At 40.1% G+C, this 22,847-nt stretch overlaps 1 protein-coding gene across 5 annotated transcripts in view; it reads right to left on the reverse strand.

The window, feature by feature from the left end:
* Nucleotides 1-648: 648 nt before the first annotated feature.
* Nucleotides 649-22,847, reverse strand: part of igsf9ba (immunoglobulin superfamily, member 9Ba) — a 100,585-nt gene continuing 78,386 nt past the window's right edge. The window contains exons 8-21 of one of the 5 annotated variants that reach the window (XM_049466812.1): nucleotides 21,811-21,953; nucleotides 21,575-21,715; nucleotides 21,128-21,247; nucleotides 18,829-18,979; nucleotides 15,533-15,656; nucleotides 13,281-13,456; nucleotides 11,599-11,825; nucleotides 11,107-11,191; nucleotides 9,885-10,028; nucleotides 9,654-9,699; nucleotides 8,864-8,950; nucleotides 6,635-8,290; nucleotides 5,974-6,019; nucleotides 649-5,349 (exon numbers count right to left, since the gene is read on the reverse strand). In XM_049466812.1, coding sequence (XP_049322769.1) covers nucleotides 5,977-6,019; nucleotides 6,635-8,290; nucleotides 8,864-8,950; nucleotides 9,654-9,699; nucleotides 9,885-10,028; nucleotides 11,107-11,191; nucleotides 11,599-11,825; nucleotides 13,281-13,456; nucleotides 15,533-15,656; nucleotides 18,829-18,979; nucleotides 21,128-21,247; nucleotides 21,575-21,715; nucleotides 21,811-21,953 — 3,143 coding nt within the window. In that variant the 3' untranslated portion in view covers nucleotides 649-5,349; nucleotides 5,974-5,976. Of the gene's footprint in view, nucleotides 5,350-5,973; nucleotides 8,291-8,863; nucleotides 8,951-9,653; nucleotides 9,700-9,884; nucleotides 10,047-11,106; nucleotides 11,192-11,598; nucleotides 11,826-13,280; nucleotides 13,457-15,532; nucleotides 15,657-18,828; nucleotides 18,980-21,127; nucleotides 21,248-21,574; nucleotides 21,716-21,810; nucleotides 21,954-22,847 lie in introns of all 5 variants that reach the window. The other 4 variants (XM_022674786.2, XM_022674791.2, XM_049466813.1 and 1 more) reach the window with 4 other exon arrangements.

Below are 22,847 nucleotides of genomic sequence, written 5' to 3' on the forward strand. Positions count from 1 at the left end.
AAAGAAACCCTGTATTAATTCTACTTTTCCGAGGGACAGCGTAGAGCTCTTCAGGTTTCACAATATACACAAGTGTTCAGACACTGGAGATCCATCTCTAGACGAATCATAACTGAGTCTGCAATGATTTTTTTTTTATCTTTTTAAGATACAGTAAATAATGGAATTCTACTTTATCTCTTTCTCTCTCTCTTTCGTTCTTTCTTTTTCTCTCCTCTTTTTCTCAATGCACGTAAATATATATATATATATGTATATGCATGTATATGCACAACTAGGCTATGCCAAAAAGATCTAAGAGGAGATCAGATCTGAACAGAACTGTTTTAGGTCATTTAAAGACAATACTGACTGCATATGAGCTTTGTTGCTGCTAATACACCGGGGCATGTTTCTCCCTGCAGGATTTAGACTGGTCAGCGCAGAGAGCCGTAGTTCGGGAGGGCGGACTTCACGCTGGCCAGTAGGGCTTTCCGGTCTTCTCTGGGGGGAGACCAGCGTAACATGGAAGATAAGTGGAGATAGGGAGATTTTCTCAGTGTTTTTTTCCTCCTCTTCCTGGTGGGAGAGCTGATGTCTTGTCTTTGCTGGGGTGCCTGAGATGCGTGTTGCTGCTGCTGGGTCTGAGAGAAGAACACATCTGCAGAGAAAAAGGTAATGAAAGACTGAACGACAGCTATGCACATATTGCACTATTTATAAGTCTATTATAAAGTCTAGATTGATTATCTATATTTCCTTCATTAACATACAGGTCTGGAAAAAATAAGAGATCACTTAAAATTTATGAGTTTCTTTGATTTAACCAAATTAAAAACCTCTGGAATATAATCAAGAAGAAGATGCATGATCACAAACCATCAAACCACCAAACTGAACTGCTTGAATTGTTGCACAAGAAGTGGCATAATGTTATTTATTCAAAAGCAGTGTGTAAGACTGGTGGAGGAGAAAAAAAACACGGTTATTCCACCAAATATTGTTTTCTGAACTCTTAAAACTTTATGAATATGAACTTGTTTTTTTGCATTATTTGAGGTCTAAAAGCTCTGCAGCCATTTCTCATTTTCTGCAAATAAATGCTCTAAATGACAATATTTTTCCTCGGAATATGAGAGAAATTTTGCCGTAGTTTATAGAATAAAACAACAATGTTCATTTTACTCAAACTTATACCTATAAATAGCAAAATTAGAGAAACTGATTCAGAAACTGAAGTGCTCTCTTATTCTTTTCCAGAGCTGTATCTTGGCCATCCATTTTTCGTTTTCCACAGCAAAAACATTTTATCAGTCAGCACAGACGTGGTGAGTAAATTTATCAGACTCAAACACACACTTCGCTGAAGAATGGGTTATAAGATTTTAATTCTCTACAGTAAATGTATCATTTCAATGATTAAAAACAGAAAAATAATAATGACGATGACATATTAGCAGAAGTTTGATTACTTTCTATCTACGCTGCTGAAATATGGATTAAATCTCATAACTAACTCTCCCTAAGCCCCTCTCACTCTATTCTCTGTCATACACTCACACACACAGCCAAGTTTGTGTTTCTGTGTTTCTTTTTCTGGCTATTATGTTAAAAGTGTGAATATGCTGTGTGTTGTGTAAATGCTACAATAGAGAGTACAGAAACACGATGTTCCAGCACTACTTTACTACAGACAAAGACAAAAAAAGACAAAGACAAAAAAACTGGACTAACGGAGTGTTTTAATGAGTTTTTAATCTTTTTCTTTTAATTTTAATTTATTTGTATTCATTTATTACATTTTTTTATTCTAACGTTTTATATTTTGATTCTTATGTTCTTAGTTCAATATTATTCATTTTATATTTTTTTATCATTCCTATCATTTTACTTTACTTTTACTATTATTATCTTTTTCTTTATTTTATATTTTATAAATTATTTACTCTTTGTGTCAATTTGTTTTTATGGTCTTTAAGAATTTTCTATTTTTTTTACATATATATTTTTTATTCATATATATTTAATGTTTATTTAAAATGACTATTCCTTTTATTTATTTATTTGTTTTTTACTTTTTTATTCCTTATTATTTCTAATTTCCTATTAAATGTTTTCAATCCTTTTTATACTGTAAATGCTCGGCAATATTATAAATGAGGGTCACCCTCAATGTATTGTATTCCCGAGTGAAAATAAAGGTTGATTGATTGATATTCTGCCATCAAAGCAAACTAATAAATTTAAGTAAAACGTAAAGCTACTCTTTGTTAATGTGATTTCATTCTTATAATTCTCTATAAATCCTCTGTGGAAAACACAAAGAAGACACTGACCTGTTTTTTTCCTGGCTTTGGAGTTGTTGTTGTTGTTGGCCGCTACTTTCTTGGCTTTTTTAATACAATGATAAATCAGTGCTTCAAAGCTCTCAGACCCTGCAGGGACTCTCACTGCACCTAGAGGTTCCCTACAAAACAAGCAGGTAGAGGCAAAACAAGCTGCGTTACTTTACACGGCCACCAGAGAGCGCCACCCTCCCAACATCTGTTCAGATACACTGTTACATAGTGAAGATGTTTTATAGTGTAATTACACATTTATTACAACACATCTCATTAAAAACAACAGAAATTCAAATTGTATCAACCATGATTGAGCTGTCACATGATTACCTGTTAGAGACATTGATATTGTGAGTGAATCATTTGCAATTTCTCTACCTTGATCAATGAAGATACAAATAAACATAGCAACATTAATAAAGAATAATATGCACCCAATTCTGAAGATTTAGCAAATCCAGAGTTTGAAAATTACGTTAATGACTAAAAAATCATATCAATCATATCTTGTCCCATGATATAAATTATTCATATGTATAACCCCAAATCAGAAAAGGTCGGGACAGTATAGACAATGTAAGTAAGAAAGAAATTATGTTTCTTACATTTACTTTAACATTTATGTGATTTTATTTGCAGACAGTATGATAACCCAAGCTATTTCATGTTTGTTCTGCTCAGATTCATTTTTATTTATTAATATGCATCCAGTCCTGCATTCCAGGCCGGCAATACATTTCAAAGTACCATATTTTTTGCACTATAAGGTACATTTAAAATCCTTTAATTTTCCTAAAAATAATTGGTGCACCTTATAATCCGGTGCTCCTTATGTATGATTTTTACAAGTCAGGTATTAAGGAGCAGTATAGCCACTCTACTGAAGTACAGCGTTATAGGCTACAGGCATTTCAGTTCAGTTCTCCTGCAACATTAGCATTAGCTGCTAACTGTACTAAATGCTGTACTAAGTACTCTTTGGCCATTCAGAGGAGAGTATTATCAGCATGTAGCCTGCTGCTAACACCGGCTACCACTGCTGAAGCAGCATAAGCATTAGCTGGTAACCGTGCCGAGCACTAGCTCTTTGGTAGTTCAGAGGTGACTATTATCGGCCTGTAGCCTGCTGCTAACCCCGGCTAGCACTGCTGGAGCAGTATAAGCATTAGCTGGTAACCATGCTGAGCACTAGCTCTTTGGCAGTTCAGAGGTTAGTATTATCGGCCTGTAAGGCAAGGCAAGGCAAGGCAAGTTTATTTATATAGCACCTTTCATACACAACGGTCATTCAAAGTGCTTTACAAATTAGAAAATACACAGAGAAATCAAAAAAAAAAAAAAAAGGAGCAGGTTAGCCTGCTGCTAACCCCAGATAGCACTGCTGAAGTAGCATTAGCTGCTTACTACAGCGCTAGATCTTTTTCTGTTCAAAGGCGAGTATAACAGACTGTATTGACTGTGGTGAGACCTGCTAAGTTTACAAGGAAAACATGTGACACCCCTGTTCGTAATACAAGTTACTAGTTTCGCATAAAATGTGCCTTATAATCCGATTCACTTTATGTTTGAAAACAGACCAGACGTTAATTGATAGTGCACCTTATAGTGTGAAAAACACAGTATGTTCCAAATTGGGACAGTAAAGCAGTAAAAGACTTAAAAGACATTTTGGCATAGAGGATGCTGATCAATTAATTGTTTCAGGTGTTTATTCGTTCTATTCTTTCTGCAAACACCTCTTTTTCCAAGTTATTATAATGTGTGCAGCACCAGTTTTTTCCTAATAATGTTTAAATATGCACAAATATATACAGAAATATAACTCTGTACTGTAGCGCTTAACCATGTATAACCATATATAAATGATGGAGTGCCGTCAGAGGGATCGGAGATCACGGGTGTTCAGCTTAAGCTTGTGCCCTTGCCCCTTTTGCTCTAAAATTGCTCTGGATTCCTTGCATTTAAACAATATTATGCACTGCAGAGGAAGAAATATGCAATATGAACAGAGACCTATTAAACATCTCAATAATTTTCTGACATTTGATACAAACTGAGATACTCTTCAATATCTCAGCATTTTGTGGAAAATGCATTTTATTTATTTATATTTATTTATTTACTTTATATACTTTTTATTTATATTTATATATCTTATTTCACTTATGTTCTGTCTCATGTATGTCTATTTGTGTCCCTGCTGTATTGTACACATAGTATCTCCCATTCTCTTTTATTATATCTATTATCTGTACTTGCTGTAAAATTTGGGAAGGAGAGTAACGTAATTTCAATTCTCCGTAGGCTCATGTCCTGTACATATGCAGTATTGACAATAAACTACTTGACTTGATTTGTACCAAATCACAATTATAATCACCTGTTCAAAATCACATCATTATTAATTAGTTTTACTAGCCCTTATTTTCTATGTCCTAGAGTATTTGGAATGTGTTGTAGCCCTGAAATGATCTGCAATCAAATAAAAGGAAGGAAATGCGAGAGACATTATTTATTTTTTATCTGCACTGTCCCACGTTTTATGATTTGGGGTTGTAAAAGTAATCTAAATAAGTTAGATGTGTTTGATTAAAGTTTTCAGTAGTTATTATGGTCAGTTTGATTTCAGATGTTCTCGCTGAGTTTTCAGAGGGTCAGTGAATGAGCATTAGCATTGCAGAACTGAGACATTTACCTCGTGCTGTAAGCTCCTGCCATGTTGTAAGCACTCTCCCTTGTATAATAAGAAAAAAAAAACCTAGTCAAAATGGACCACTGCCCAGTGATCAGCGGTCACCAGTGTCAGTCAGCGGTTCTTATTCGAGCTCCAGCACAAGTTTTCCTGAAAAAAGCGTTGCTTTATGTTTTGTTTCGTTTTAAATCACACATGCCATCATCCCTCTGTTATAACACAGACGGACATCATGAAAACTGAACAGTCCACACGGAAGAGTCAGCCAACAACTCATGGGTTTCACAAGGCATAGAAACACAAAGCGTTTATAGACAGTCTCCCCTGCTGCTGAGGCTGTGGAGAGAGAAAGCGAAAGGCATTAGTAGAGGGGGGAGACATGGCCGAGCACTACAGTCCGTCACATCAAACACACTCCGGTTACCATGAATACAGTGTACTGTGGCTTCACCATGCTGACAGGAGAAGAGATGGCAGGGAGGAGGGGGAAGAATGGCGGTAAAGAACGGTCACATGAAAGAAAGAAACCAAACCACTGGGACGACAAATGCGACGGAAATTTTAGTTCAAGAATCGCCATTATTGATTCGGCATTGAGGAGGAGCACTTAGAGAAAAGCATGCATGATATTTTTGGACATGGAACAAAAGTTTAAAGGGGAATATTCATGTCGTCTGCTAAAAGAGAAAATCCATTAAATTACACCTAAGCAAGTCCTCTTTCATGGTTTAAAAAAGGACACATTATGTTTAGTTCCTTTTCTGCAGATAAAAATACACATATCCACATATTTGTAATTTGGCAATATATGCAGATTAAATCTGTCCAAATGTGTGAATTGCAAAAGAAACAAACAAAAACCAACAAATGAGTGTCATCATGTCATTCCCCTTTAAATGAGAATGATTTAAGACCCCGCCTGCTAACCCCTCCCCTTTCAGACATGGATTCAACCCTTACCTATTATGGTGTAGAGGACCTGGTCACAACAATGCTGCCCAGATAGCTGAGATCAATCAAAAACAAAGAAGGTAAGACTACAAGAGCCTGAAAAGGACAAAAGGAAAGAAAGAAAGGAATGAAAAAAGAAAAAGGAAAAAACAGCCGTTGCTACTCTAGATGAGGATGGGCATTGCGAGAGACGAGGGCAGGCTCATCCCTGGCAATGAAGGCCGCCTAAGAAGGCCACCACGATGAAGAAAGCCCTGAGTCAGTGGGAGTGAGAGACAGAGAGAGAGATGGAAGGAATGAGCTGGAGAAGGTGAGTGAGGTGGTCAGCCCACATAACAGGACAAAGAGGAAAAGAGTCATGAGGTCATCATGAATGCATTAGAAAAATACTGAACCACTCAATATGCTATAGCCTAAAAATGTCACTGCTGATACCAACATTAGAGGGTTTAAAGAAGAAAAAAGAAAAGAAAAGAACTGATTTTTAACAGAAAAGCATTCTGTAAGACTATAAAAGTGTATGTAATTTAGTCTACTCCTGAATAATTATTATTTTGTAGCTAAAAATGGCAAAAGCATGGAAGGCATAGCTTTCGCAGGCTACTTGATGAAAGTGTGATCTCCTTGTCATGTTTGTTTTCGGAGTCTTCCAATAATGCGGTTCACCTACCCTGGAGAGGGCTCTGAGGGCAGCATCTCCTCATCCGTCCTCCTCTGAGACGGCAGTTGGCCGAAAGCATCGCTGCTCTCCGTTGGGGGTGAGGGGGACTGGGAGGGGTAGCTGGCCGCTGCGGTGGCAAAGGCCATGTGGGTGCGGTAGGAGGGGCCGGGCCGGCGGCCAGTGCCCAGGCCCTGGGTGGGAGAGGTGGTGGGGGAAGAGGAGAGGGACCTCCGGGAGAACGAGACGCTGGCGTGACGCGTGGTGCTCTCGGGCATCTCCTGCGAGCGCGAGTGGCGGAGGATGCTGGGCCGGGGAGGCGGGCGCACCAGGATGTCCGGCGAGCCGGCGCGGGAGCTGGGAGGGGTCTGGGTGAGGGGCGAGAGGCGCGACGGCTGCAGCACCACCTGCTGTTGCTGCAGGCCCAGATCCAGGCGGCGCGCCCTCGCCCTGGGGCTGAGCCAGGGCGCCGGCTCGGGCCGCCAGCCATCCGAGCTCTCGCTGCGCAGCGTGCTGGGGCTCCCGGGGTAAGGCAACACCGGTACGCCCATGCCGTGAGCAGTGTGTCTCAACTGCCCCAGACTCTGGGCCTGTTGCATAGTTACATGCGTGGCTGCGAGGCCCTGAGGAGGAGGAGGAGGAGGAGGGAACTCGCCGGGCGATCGGCTCAGGTGGGCCCGGGGTGCCTCCAGCTGCAGGAAAGCCGAGCTGGAGGGGGGCTGAGACGGGGCGCTGAGCGCGCGACTATGCGAGGAGAAGTATGGCGGTGGCTCAGGGAGGTCCCGGTGGAGATGGGAGGGATGGTGAGGTGGGAGAGTGAGCCGGGCACCCTCCTGACCCAGAAAGGGGAAGTCAGGAGGCTGCCAGGTCTCGGTGGAGCGAGAGGAGGGAGGGCTGTGCGCCAGCGGAAGGGCGTGGCCAGAGGCGCCGTACTGCGGGATCCTCAGCCCCTCCCTCTCCTCGGGAATGGCAGGATGGCGGAAGGGCCCCTCGGAGGGGTATGGGGGTGAGGAGGAGGACATGGCGGAGCTGCGTGGACTGACGTCAGGCATGTAGAACGGAGGGTGGAGCTCCATCTCACCTCCACTACCTAGATAGCCGTAGAAAGGGCCTGGGGGGAAGACCCTGTGAAAGACCCGGCTCTGCCCTGCGGCCTGAAGCCGACTACCCTCCAAGATGCTCATACCTTCCATGGGCCTCTGGAACCGGGGGCTGTAGGCTGGGGGCTGCATGTAGGACTCCTGGCTGGAGGACACAGGGGATATCTGGGGCCTGAGCGTGGCCATGACTGGGGGAAGGGGCCCGGGGTCGTCATTCTCCTCGTCCGACTGCCGGAACTCGGGGTATAAGTCCGACTCCTCCACGAAGGGGAAGCCCTCGATGCGCCGCGACTTCAAGGACGCCTCACCATCCGTTGACTCCATGACGAAGCGGCCATCTGGTCCGCGGCTTATCAGCTCGATAGGTGTGGTGACCTCAGCCTCGTGTTTGGACACGCTGTACTTCTTGCCCGTTATTGCTCGCTTGGTTCTTTTGTACAGAGAGAGCTCCTTCTCTATCCTTGGGCTTGGCAGCTTCTTCACGTACAGACCAGGCACTCCCACACTGGCCAAAGACGGGGTTCGGGAGGAGGCGATGCTCTCTGGACTGATTTTCCCAGAGGACAGCCTGTCGATCAGAGGAGACAAGGTACTTAGCATGGGGCACACTTTAGACTAAAACATAAAGGATGTATGGGGCACTAGGTATTGACTTGTGTTGTGTGTCTCTCGTCTGCTAAATCAAAGCCCTGGAGAAGCTTTAATGATCTGAAGAACATTATGTACGGCCAAATCTCTCTTTAATATTGATGACGAACAAAGTAACACCACACATCTGACCTTTATTTATAGGTCACTTGGACTGGGGATGAAAGAAAACACAGTGTTATGGTACGCCATGATGGAGACAACAGAATGAGACCAGGAGAAAGAAAAAACAGGTGAGACAGACTAGTAGAGCTATTAGATGTTATCATTATGTCACACATAAATTCTGTGTTTAATAGTCAAGAACTGTCCACTTCAAAAAACAAAAAAATCAAACCATAAGAAGACATAGGAGCAGCTGTGTTCTATTATCTCCCCAAATGGACTTCAAATCAATGTAGGTCCGCACCACAAAACAGAAAGCATGCAGCTAAGGCAGCTAGGCGCGACCAGCGCCATCTGTTGAGAGAGGGGTGCAGGTGCAGGCACTCACTGAGGGCTGGTGGATGGGGGCCTGTAGCTGCTCCTGTCTGGCTCTTCCCAGTAGGGCTCAATGCCAGGCAAGGGGGTAAGAGGAGGCCTGCGGTGAGAGACACAATAGAGAGGGGGCAAGAGGTGGCCGTCAGACCTGACCAGGCTTCCAAACAGCGATGCGGAGATGGATGGAGATGGATGGGAGCATGGGCCTAAAACTACAAAGGACCGTCATGGAGTCGGGATGGGAGAATGAATTTCCCGTTTGGGCTGGATTTTAAAAAAATGCATTTTGCAGCCTTCTCCTCCAATGAAGTCTCCCCATGAACTTCAATATGGTTGTCTGAATGTGGAGGTGACCCGCTGCCATGCCTGCACTGATCGATTCTCGAGAGCTGATGCATAAGCGTCAGGTTGATCCTGTGTTGTGCTGCCATCGATAAGGCTCAGGCCCCACCTGAGCAGACTACGAAAAAGCTGCATAAGATCGCCGGTAATGACAAATCAATGCATCTTGCTGCCAAAAAGCAGAGGTAAGCATAGATGCATTTATAGCAGCCGTTCAGTCGACCACTCAAATCCTCCTCCATGCGTCCCTCACGGTAAGAGGGCAGCTGCTACGGTCAGCCGTTTGCTCTAACTCCCCTGTCCATGCATTACCTCCTTCACTCTCACACGCTTTCACGCATAAGCACACATCACACACACACACGCATATACACACACACACTGTGCCGGAGGGACCGTGGGACTCAACAGATCTGCTGCAATGCAAAGTATGATGGATGTTACCATGCATCAATACTTACGGTGACTCAACACTTTTCCGGGTATGGGTTATCGACAGAGGTGGATCTGGAGACACAGACAACAGAAACAGAAAAAAACAAGCATGACTACATGTCCGCCCCCCAAAAAATAAATAAATAACTCTTCAGTTAGCAGCTACTTCTTAAAGTCGATACCCAGAACATCAAGAACACACTGTAGAACTGTGCATCACTTGGATTGGTTCTGTTCCGAGAGGCAAGTAGACATACCTCGTTTACGCTTGAGCTTGCGGCGGTGCTGCTTATTGACAAAGCAGGCGGCCAGAGTGCTGAAAAGGACGGCAGCGGCCAGGAAGCAGATTGTAGCCACAATCCCGGCCACCACTGGCCTGGCCAGCCCTTCGTCAGTGATCTCTGTGGGAGGGAACGGGTCTGAGAGAGAAGACACACTCCAGAACATGAAAAAAGATGGAAGCATGGTGGACAAGCATGCAGTTATTCACAGAGCAGCCGACAAGAGCATCTATGTTATTATTTTACTACAACAATCTACAGCCATTGTGGACGTCAGTGGCGTAATTAAGATCGTACTCATACAGGTGCGAAAAACTAAGAAATGAAAGGGCCCCCATTTAAAATGATCATAGATTTTAAAAATTACACATAATTAGCTTGTTCCTCTTTCAGCTTTCAAGTTGTTACTATAATTCTAGCTAACAGCTGCATTAAACCTACATTAGAGCTTAGATCGGGCTCAAAAAATATCCAGCCCGACCCGGCTGCACGTTTTAAATAAGTAGAGGTTTAAAACTGAGCTTTTAAAAAACATTTTCGGTATGTTTAAATGAGCAAAATCTATTTTATTTAATTTATTTAAAAATATTTATTAAGAACAGATCTCAGAAAGATTAAAACACAAACAATGCGAACAATGATCCACAGACCAAAACATCGGTAAATTAGGCTACAAGAATGATGTCTGAATGACTTTCCTTTAATCTAATATAATTTAACATGGTTTAAGAATAGAAAGTAAATTCTAAACAAACAATTTTTTAAATGGAGCTTATGGTCTAAGTGCACAAAAACACACAAAAACATGAAAACATAATAAGGTTTTTTTTTTAAAACACAGTTTGATTTGTTACTTTTCTATACTGTGATTATAAAATAAAAATAGCAAAAAACAACAGACGGCTACATCACAGATAATTTTCTTGAGCCCTCAGGTCGGGTTGGTTTCGGGCAGAGAATCTAAGCTCTACCATACATGGATATAAAATGCAGAATGCAGAATTTAGCAATATAATAGGTATAATCTTGACATTAGGGTGCTTGCACTGCCTCAGATATTAATTAAGCCACTGCTCCACATACACAGTATGTAAAAAAAGCATACTACTATCTGTTATGATCAGCAGAGGGCACTGAAGCTCCACATGGTTAAAGCAGTGAAATCATGGGGTCTAAAATAGCTTCTTCTAATTCTCACCTGTGCTTGACACTCCCACTACATTACTGCTTTCACTAATGAGATCATCCATGACAGCCAGGGCACGGAATTCATACCATGAGTCCTGGAGGAAAAGGAGCGGGAAAATACATTAAAAGGTCCTTAAAGTGGGTTAACAGGATGTAGGTCAGATATATCGAAGAAGCTGGAGCTTAAATAAATGTAATGCTCCAGCCCCATATATTACACATATGTGCTAATAATGAGCAAAATGTGTGAGGTACATCTTCCTCCTGTATAAGTAATTTCTTCAATGATGAAGAAAAATGTTATCAATAAAGAGAAATAAACAAGGTATATAATTAAGTAGTACTGTAGTTAGTAGTAGGAGGTTAATAGTAGTGTTGTACATTTAGTTTTTTTCATGTCACATGTTTGTACATCAGGGAATCAACCTTGTTCCTAATATATTTTCTAAACAATTCACGCAGGAATACACCAATATTCCTTTGAGTAATTGAGCTCTCTTACCGGAATGAGGTCTCTAGCCATGATCTCAGTCTCGTCCGCAGGGATCAAGTCATCAAGCACCTCCCATCTTTCTCCCAGACGAAACTCAATGATGTAGCGGTCTATTGGCGAAGTGTGGTTGGCTGGAGGGAGCCACGTTAACAGTACACCCTGCTGCGTCCGGTTGGCTGTGAGGCACCGCGGTGGGGAAATAAGCACCAGTGGTTCCGGGGTACTTACAGGGTACACTGGAAGGAATGCATATGATAGGTAGTTGAGCCAACAACACAAAAAGTTTGTGCGTGTGGGGGTGGGTCATATTATAATGATATTATATCAGTTATTATCAGTATCACAATATTTATGCAACAATTAATTGTTCTGATTGTGTAAGAGGTGTGAGTGACAGGTAGGGGGCAGGATGGAGACAGGGAGAGGGGACGCAATTGTGAGAATTTATTGAAAATAGACAAAAACATACAAACAAGGAACCAAAAACTGAAATAATAAAGAAATACAGGAAACAAAGAGGCAGTAAACAAAATGGGAACACGAGACCTGACTGACGTACAACCACGGACAGAAGAAACAGGTACAAGGGGATTATTTATACACATGGCCGAGGACAGGAAACAGAAAACACCTGGGACCGGGTAACAAGGGGGCGGAGCTACAAAAGAACATGTGAGCAACATGTGAGGGGTGGAGATATGAGATAAACCAAGGGCACATGAGGAGCATAAATAAAAACAGGAACAGATCAGAGAGATGCAAAAACAGGAAACGAGACCGTGACACACAGCATGTTCTTATAGTTTTTAAGCATTTTTAAAATGTGCCATTACCATTATATTTTGTCTGTCTGTTCCAACTTCCAACTCCCATTAAATTAAATATTAGCCTCATGTATTGTAAATATGTATTACACACTACAAGAAATGATATATTGGCAAAAAATCTAGTCATAATAGCTAATATTTCTAATAACAAGGTTGTTGTAAAATATTATAATATTCCTAATATTCTTATAATGTTTTTCTAGATATGTTTGCTTGTTTTAAAGGGACACAGAACAACAATAAATCTTTCTTGACCTATTTCCTTTACACCCCTAACCTTTATCCCCTAGATGACTAGATGCTAAATACAATGGCTAAAACCAGGCTAAAAAGATTAAATGCTAATATCTGGCAATCAAAGCAAAGCCGATGCTTATGGAATGCTAAATGCTAACACTAGGCGACCAAAGCAAGGAGCAACGCTGTTATTTGTTAAGGTGGAGCTTTTACAGTGTTGTTATCCAGCACAATGGAGCTTTTGGAGTGTTTAAAATCTAACGCTAGACGAGCAAAACTAGACTTCATGTTGTTTTCTGCCACACTGGAGCTTACTGAGTGGCTACAATTTACCGCCAGACTAGCAAAGCTAGAACCAATGCTGTTTTCTGCAGAACTGGATCTTATGGAAGCAAAGCTAGAACAGATCCTGTTTTCCAGAACAATGAAGATTTTGAATAATAAAATATACCTTGGATCAAGCAACAAAAATCTCTATATAAAAAAACAAATCTCGAAATATAAAATATTAGATGTATTGACAAGATTTAAATCTTAAAGTTGCCAAGATACAACAATTTATGCAGAATATAAATAAATAAAAAGGCATCACACTTCATGCCAGCTGTAAATGAAAGTTGCACCCACCTACTGTATTCACAGTGACTACCTCACTGAAGGGGCCCGTGCCGAGCTTGTTCTGGGCCAGCACACTGAATTGATAGGCAGTCTTTGGCTCCAACCCCTGTACAACCAACCAGGTCTGAGAGCCGGGAACAGGGACGGAGAGCCAATCATGAGGACCTAAATCTGTCTTCTTCTTCCTGTTGGAAGAAAGCCCTTAATTTAACAGCAGAACATCCTGTTTCTTAAAAAAAAAATGATACAACATGACAAATTCTTTCACATGCAACCCTTATGTTCTAGAATTACTATAACCCAGTATACATTATAAACCTCAATACATCAAAAGTCAATTGAAAGTGCCGGTTGATATACAGTATTTTTTGCACTACAAGGTACACTTAAAATCCTTTAATTTTCCCAAAAATGGTCAGTGCGCCTTATGCATGAATTCTACCAGTCAGGTAGTAAAGAGAAGTCACTTACTTAAGCCACACTGCTAAAGTACAGAGTTATACAGGAGTTTAAATTTAGTTTTCTAGCCCAAAGACTGTAGCAGCATTAGCATTAGCTGCTAACCATGCTAAGCGCTAGCTCTTTTACCAGTAAGAGGTGAATATTATCGGCCTGTAGCCTGCTGCTAACCCTGGTTAGCACTGCTGAAGCAGCATTAGAATTAGCCGTTAAGCATGCTAAGTGATAGCTCTTTCGCCGTTTAGAGGTGGGTATTATTGGCCTACAGTCTGCTGCTAACCCTGTATAGCACTGCTAAAGCAGCATTAGCAATAGCCATGCTAAGTGTTCAGAGGCGAGTATATCGGGCTGTAATCTGAAGGTTTACCGTGTTAAAACAAGCTACGTGGGACGAACCGCTAGCTGATATCACCTTGGCTTAACGGAACTCTACGTGAGGCTAGCGCTAGTGGTTAGCGGCTAATGCTAATGCTGCTGCATCCCAGCCTTAGTGGAAATCTTAAAATCTAAGCTTACTGTATGTAAACAGAAATGCTTTATTAACCTAAAAACAGTGCTCGTTTGACTTTAAATTATTATTTTTTTAAGAATTACAGTTTTTTTCCTTAACTTAGCATTACTTTACTTAGTTACCAGCCCCCCCACTACCCAGAGGCTAATCCTGCTGAATTAGAAGGAAATCAAGGCAACATACCTGTTACACAATGCACATTATAATCCAGAAAGACCAGAACATGTTCATTGATAATGCACATTATAATCTGGTGCACCATATAGTGCCAAAAATACGGTAACGTCAAAAAAATATACTGTGCCTTTAACAACCATCCCGCCTTGAGCCTTGTCTCAATGCAATCGCATGATTTGTTTTCATGTATTTATTGCTGTGGCGTTCCCCAGCAAAAAGTCCTACATTATTTAAGTGCACCAGAGAATGGGGCTTTGCAGCGCAGGGCATTGATTTAATAACTAATTCACCAGGAGTTTGTACCATCAGAGCATGACAGAAGTGTAATGAAAATGATAAGTAACTGCATAACTCCAGTGCCAGTGCTCGCACTATTTCTTAAGAATACATATGTCTGTATATCACAACCCAGTGAACCTGGTAGTGAATACACTAAAGGGTAACTTATCTCACCTCATAAACGTTTGCTGCAACATCGTACACTACAAAGAGCACATGCATGCTGAAGCAAACTTTAAATGTAACATTTTAAGACAAGTTATAGTTCAGCAAGTCTGATTTACTTTTCCTTTTCCTTTACAAATAGCAATATTGGAATCACGACTCTGAAACAACCTCATCCTGTCATGTTCAGGGGCAAATTGTACACAGAACAAATGTATAGGGTCCTTAACATATCGTCGCTGTCCAATGAAAAACAGCAACTTTACAGGAGAGAGATAAAACCTTCTTAACTTTTAATAGAAGTCAATATAAAAATATTGTATTTCAGGAGTTTTTAAAGAATTTCTATTGGTCCAGTTATCAAGGAATTTTGACATAGTATAAAGGACAGTTTTTGTGTTTAATTTATGTAGTAAATTAAAAATTGACAAAATTGAAGATACTAGTTCTTTATTGGATTTCAACGATATCTATTTTCTATAGAATGTAATAGATGAGATAAAAAAGATTGTAAAAATCTATGCCAGAAATATGGGCTAACCGAGGGCTACAGAATGACACACGACTTCAGTAGTCTATGCATGGAATGCTTAAAGCTAATTTTGTCTTTAAAATAAAGTTAAGGGGAAAAAGTGCACACTGCTAGACTATAAACTCTATGGGGACCTACACAGGGCCGTACCAGACCGAAAAGGTCTGCTCAAAGCCACCGTCGTATCCAGGTTCCCAGGAGACGTTAGCTGAGGTTGTGGACGCTGAGACGTGGACGTTGGCTGGCGCATGAGGACTAGTGCCTGCAAAACAAACACAAACAAATTATACAACCTCTGTTATTGTATAGTTATCTATAAATGTACTGTGCTGTTTTTTCAGCTCATGTAGCCTCTTTTAAATGTTTTCATAGAAAAAAATCATAAACAAGGCTATCAAAACCACTGTAGTGTGCTACAACAGGGGTTCTCAACTGATCTCAGCCCAGGACTCACATTTTCTCATGGTCATTAAGTCGCAACCCACTTTTATAGAACACCTAACCAAACAAATTTATTTTTGAAAAATAGCCATCAAAAACACAATTAAACATACAAACGTATGTAAAGTGAATTTAAAGGAGTCATTACATCGTTTTTAATCGTACATTCATTTTTAAAATGTCTAGCTGTGGTCTCTAGTATAAATTAATGCCATGTGAGCTGGTTTATGTAAAAAATGTGCTCTGGTGATCCAGTATAACGCAGCTTTAGTCCCGTGGGTGATTGGGCGGAGAGAAACGCTAGGATTCTGACTTTTGCTCATGAATATTCATACATGCAAACATCTAATCGTCTCTGATTGGTTAACAGCACTGCGACAACAGGAGGCAGTGAGATGGACAACAGTTAGAAAAGTTTTAAAATAAAGACATATTTACACTATTTTTTTTAGTCTTTGCAATGTCATATGTTACTTTACAACATGTGTAATAATGCCCTGCTAAGTGCTGTTCAGCCACTGACCTAGTCTTAGAGTCTCTGTAAAACGCCAAATCCACCAGAGATCCTATGTAAACCTAGTTACTTACACAGAGGTGGGTAGTCCAGATCCAGAAAGTAAAAATTTTTTGTAATTTTTCAAGCTGTCTGAGACCCGCCCAGAGCTTGTCCTATTAGCTGATAATCGCTGTGCTGGGTTTTAATCAAAATAAAATAAAAAGAGGAGGAGAACAGTAAAATATGATCAACGTTTTGGCATACCTGGCTGAATGCCTGTTTTTTTTTTTCCCTAAAGATGAAGTCCACTTAAATTAATCTGTTCAAGCTTTTAGTTATAAGAGGTTAGCATATATGTACTAATAGCAGTTAAATGAAGAATAATGTTGGTCATTTAGATGAAGAGATTTCTGCATTTTTGTCTTTTGCTCTGGTGAATCTGAGTTGGACAGGAGTAAATTAGAAGACACTGACATCAAATAATCCAAATGATGTAACACAGTTGACAGTTAGTGTTCTCCTCCAAGCGTGCTGAGTTGTCCAATGATGTTGCACAAGCAGCAGTTTAAAAAGAGTGAGTCATGCCTCAGAGGAATCAGATACTAATCTTCACCCAAGCCTTTAAAGTGCAAATGCTTATAGAAAATCTGCTGCCATGGGTTTCTTCTCTGTTGCTGTGGCAACACTACTGTCAATCACTATAGTCTTAAATGCCCTCATACTCTTGATGAAGCAAAACATTTTTCTAGCTTTTCACTCAAAAACGTGTGGAAATATTAAACCTAAAGAAGGCAATTATTTAAAAGGAAAATATAAGTCAACTTTTTAAAATTAACTGGATTTCTGCATTGATTACAAAGAAATTGTGACTTGTTCTGTCACAATTATAGAAAAATACAATTATCTAAATTACTTTTAAAATTAATAGTACTTTAGATACTCAATAGTCAATAATGATTAATAACCTTTGAATTTATCAGTCATTACTATTAACTAGATCTTTACTTCATGTACATGTGTTTTAGTTAAACAATATTTATCAATATTTCACTTGTATGTGTTCACAGTACTCTTTAGGTAATGCCACATAATCTAAATAAGGGCTAAGATCAAAACAGCCCCAAACCATGATGCTCCCTTCACCATGCTTCACAGTTTAAACAGGGTTTTGGTATCCACACTTTTTCCATCTGTAGGCGGTTTCTTGAATTTAATATGGTTTTAGTTTAATATACACACCTATACAAGTCTTTTGAGGTCAGCCAAGGCATGGTTCACACAAACCAAGCTTTCTTTAGAAGAACAGATGTGCCAGTGCCTTTTTTAACAAGCACAAGTACTTGTGAAACTCACACTTCCCATCTCACCATTTTCACCTCATCACTTTAAAAGGGACAACTTGCTCTTGAAGAAATTATTAGCAGAGGGTTTGACTTACTTTTTCTAGCCTGCACTGTGGATGATTACTCAATATGCTCTCAGTAAAAGATATAAAGTGTATTAAGAATTCTGTATTATGAGGGGTATTTATACTAAAACAGACCAGGTGCGTACAATCAGAAGCCGGGGGAGCAGGAACACGTGATTAGCAGAGTCATAAAAAGTGTTCACTTACTTGATTACTGATGCAGTTGTGGAAGTTGGTTCAAAACTTAACTAGTTCTGTATACATGAACACAAATTATATTGTGGAAGCATATTTTGTTTTACATATTGCCCCAAGCTGAGCTATGAGCTAGCCGGTTTAGAACTACAGATAAAGGTATCTCAAAGTTTACCACAAGAGAATACTATATGCATGAGTGAAGTAATAAAGTAGTAAAACTACCCAAATATCAGTTAGCATACACTTTATTGCATCAAGAATGTAAATGTAATCCCTTCTGCTTTACTATTAGTGTGTTTTGAGGATCTGTTTGAGCAACATCAGCTCTCTTATCACTGAACACCAGCTGTACAAATAGTCCAAATTATCCCCTTATTAAACACAAGCACTGGACTGTCATAAAATACCCTATTATGAAACAAACAAAGCGTGCTAATGTACGGAGTGTGTACGGAAGCGTCACATGTCGCACAAGGCCAAACTTGACGAGGTGACAGCTGGGATTGAGCACCCACAGGCCCCAAAGCCATTTGCCACAATGACTCAGTCCTGCCACTTGGGCATGCAGTGTAATTTCCCCACACAAGCCGAGTCAAGGCTCAGATTAGGCAGCGATGAAATCATATGACTGACAGATTTCGTGACTCTGGAAAAAAGGAGCCTCTCAAAGTGTGATGTGCTTGTGCTGCACTGAGCCAAATACAGAAATATCACAGCACTTTGAGACCAATTTATGGCCTCGACTGTCAGACGTCCAATGTTTACACTTTCTCCAAGCCCTAAAAAAACGTGCTATGCTGGATTTTATCCAAACTGAGTGAATCTAAGTAATTAGTATTAGTGTGTGTGTAATGTGAGGAGTGTGTAAAACGTAATAAACGAGTTCTGTACCTATTACAAAAAGTCGAGTGCTGGCAGTGATGCTTGTGACGACGTTGGTGGCGACGCATTCCCACTCTCCATGGTCCTCCTTGCTCAGAGACACAAACTGTAAGCTGCCGCTGGGTAAGATGTTGTGCTTGCTTCTGCTGGGCTTCCCTACCTTCAATCATACAAAACAAATGAAAATTCATATGCAGTACATACACATATATATTAGGGGTGTCACGATTTCGATATTTTATCGAAATTATGTCATGGTCTCGAGCCTCGAAAATTAAAAAGAGGATCGACGATCCCTTCCTCTAAACTACGCGAGCACTCGCGCTATGCAAATGGTGCAGCACGCTGTAGCCGACGCCGCGGTCATTGTGACTGCTCAAAGAGCAGGCCTTTCTCCAGAGAATGTGGACATTCTCATCTTCTTAAAGAAAAACTTGAACATATAAAAATAACAGTTGTTTTGTCTAGCCTCAAATATGTTAATAGTTTTGGTACCTTAAGGAGCATCTTTCTCTCAGATAAAGTTAATAATATATCTTGTCATTCTCAGCGACCGAGTCTTATTTTTCATGTTTAACTGTTATAGTAGGATAGAGTTCAGTTTGTTAAGGCTCTAATTGTTCTATTATTTGTACATGACTGTTCCTGTATTTTTTTATTATTTATTTTATGTTGCACATTGCTGTTTTAATAGTCCACACTGCTGCTCCCAAAAAAGCCACTAGATGGCATTACATATATATATATATATCTTAATTAAATTATATAAATTTGACCTTTAGTGCCTAATGTGGTGTATTACAGATCACTTGTATCACTTTGCATCAGTTATATCAAGCCCACCTTTTAAAATAAGATATTGTAAATTGGATGAATCAAACCAATGACTGACCATAGACTAATCTAAAACTGGCATAGGCCTCTCTGCTGTAAAAAAAAAAAAAGAAAATCGAGAATCGAATCGAATCGAATCGTGACCCTAAAATCGGAAATAAAATCGAATCGAGGGTTTAGAGAATCGTGACACCCCTAAAAAAATATAGGTATAATATAGGTAGGTATTAACATAGATTAATTGTTAGGAATATTAGCACTCATCACTATTTTGGATTGTTCTATTCTAAGACAATGATGTTTTGTTACAGAAACTTTTCCTAAGGCCTGATCCAGAGATATAGAATCAAAACCTTAAAATTAAAGGAGGCGAGGGCAGGGAATGTGTGTGGGTATCCACTCTACACTAAAAGCTAACCCTAGCCGGCCATCTTTAGCATCTGGCAAGGCTTGGGAATAATTGGAAAAAAGATTAAACATTCCTGTCACAGTGCTAAATATAAAGCTATGCTATGCTATGCTACACTGCAAAAAAACTATTAACAAAAACTAACAAATCAAAATAAAATTTACACATATATGCTTATATTAACCAAAAAACTGCCAATGGAGTACTGATTTTTTTTCTCAGTAAAAATTCTTAAAATAAGCAAAAAGGTTCTGGTAAATAAGCATCCTGTTCTGGTTCTCTTTTGTCTGTCTCTGTGTTTTTCCTGCTCTCCTGTTTATTTATTTACCTTTCTCCTCCATGCCTGTGGCACATGGCCCTATGTGTTCCTCTGCATCTCTGTCCTGTGTCCTAGTTCTGTGTTTCTCTTGGGACTATCTGTAGCTCCACCCCTCGTTACCTGTTCCCAGGTGTTTCCTGTTTTCTGTCTCCTTTCGTGTGTATAAATAGCTCTTTTGTGTTTGTGTTCAGTTGTCTGTTCTTGTTTGTTTTACGTCAGTCAGGTTGTTTCTATGTTTCTTTGTTTCCTTGTTTCCAGTCTTTTTGTATCTAAGTATCTTTGTTGGTAAGTTTTCTCTCTGTGTCCTCACCCTGCACATCCTGACACATCCTGATCTCAAAATCCTTGAGTTCAAATTACTGTAATTAAAATAAGGTGAAAATTACAAATAAGACTGATTAAGATTATTATTTCAAAATAACACTTACAAAGCCTGTTAAGACAAAAAAGTAGACAATAAAGTAGATAAGCTAGTTCATGCTTGGCAGCGATAGGAGTACAAAACTTCATTAAACATTCATTAAATGTCAGGACCCATTCTGACTTGCCACAGATCCCTCCTTCAGACGAAGTCTGCTGGCTAATTTCAGCAGCAGATTGAAATGGTGGTCTAGTGATCTAGATTTTAAATAATATGTCCCCTTTAATCAATCTGGCCCATGATCATGTCACTTGCTTAAATCATTTATGCGACAAAACTAAACACTATTGTATTTTCTCTGCTCTCTGAGCTCAGATGTTAATACCTTTCTCCAGGTTATGGTTGGAATCTCGGGATCTCCAGAAGCAGCACAGGGGATGACCAGCTCTCTCCCGGCCTCCTGACGGTATTCCCCCCCAGGCCTTACATTAAAGTAAGGGGGGTCCTAATCATGGAAACACATATCACAGTATATGAGATGCATGTGTTATAAAGTTTATATAACTTAGTTGCTGAGATTGCTCTAATCCCTTATTGCTTATAGTGGATCATCTATTATTAAAATAATATCTTATAAAAAGGTTAAATATATATTACAGCTATATACAGTCTACTGCCCAGTGTTTCATAGCAACAAGGTACCTAACTACGATTTAAAAATAGTTTGTAGCGTACGTGTACACTAAAGTACACAACTGGTGCAGTGCTTGATTTAATAGGGTTAATCTCTAGCTTTCTTGTAATCAGTACAACAAACGTTTCAGTTACAAACCTTTAGCACCAAAGTGGCTGGAGGGGACTGTCCCATGGTACCTAGGGCATTGTAAGGCACACAGGTGTAGGTGCCAAGAGAGTCTTCAGTGACCTCTGCCACCCGAATGCTTCCATCTGGCATCTGGCTCCAGCCTGGGTACTGAGAGACCAGACACAATAACCTGTGAGATTATTACCATACAAAACCTCCAGACTCAGCTCAGACAGAGGAAGAGAACGTCATATCCCGCTGACCTTCTCCACTCTTAAGGGGTAACCATCTTTTTCCCATCTGACTGACGTTACGGGCGGGTTGGCATCGACAGGGCAGCGAATCACTCCTGGCAACTTCCTTGGGACGTAGATGACTGGTGGCATGTTGAGAACACGGGCAGGGTCTGCAGAGTTCACCAAAACACCATCAGTGAGGCTCAGAATTCATAACACTCAAACACTCAAATCAGATTATACCCTATACATATACAGTATTACATACATACATAAATACTTTATACATACATAAACATATACATACTTTATATGAGTTAATATTATGTAGAATATTGTCTGTAGAATATGGTCTGTAGTCACAGAAATAAACTCAGCTTTGGAAATGGATAAAAAAAAGTCAATTTACAAAACCTTTGTCTAGAAACTGGAGAAAACTTGTACAGGACGAGGTCTGGCTGACCCACATGGCAATGCCAGCTTAACATTGGACTAAATCTGAGTTTCAGCAGTGAAGAGAAGAATTCTCTCCTTGACTTGACTTGACTCTGGCAGGTGAAGTGCAATAATAATTCAGTAAAAGTCATTGCTAAATTATAAAACTTTTGACTAGTAGTGTAAATTATAAAGATTGTTAAAGTAATATCACTAGTGATGCCTCAACACCAGAAGGGTGAAGACTAGCACACACCTTCTCCGACACATGTGAAGTCAGACTCCGCCTCTTTTTGAACTGCTGCTGCGGAAAAGCGCAGCGACTTAGTTTTAATACTTTAGATTTGGAGTGACGTGGGAAGAGAGCACCATCTAAACACCCAGATAAAGTAAGGCCAATTGTACTCTCTCAGTGGCAAGCTGGCAAGCTGCATGACAGAGATTCGAACCAGTGATTTCCCGATCATAATGGCAGCGCTAGTTTTTAGACTAGATTAGATTAATCAAATTTAATCAAAATTTGGATTTTTCCTTTCTTACCAAACCCACACAGAACCATTAGGATCCAAACCACAGTAATGCAAACCAGGCCATAGCTTTTGTATTTCAATAAACTCCCGGTTATTTGC

This window comes from Astyanax mexicanus, chromosome 18 (assembly GCF_023375975.1).
Source record: "Astyanax mexicanus isolate ESR-SI-001 chromosome 18, AstMex3_surface, whole genome shotgun sequence".
In the NCBI taxonomy this organism is placed as follows: Eukaryota; Metazoa; Chordata; class Actinopteri; order Characiformes; family Acestrorhamphidae; genus Astyanax; species Astyanax mexicanus.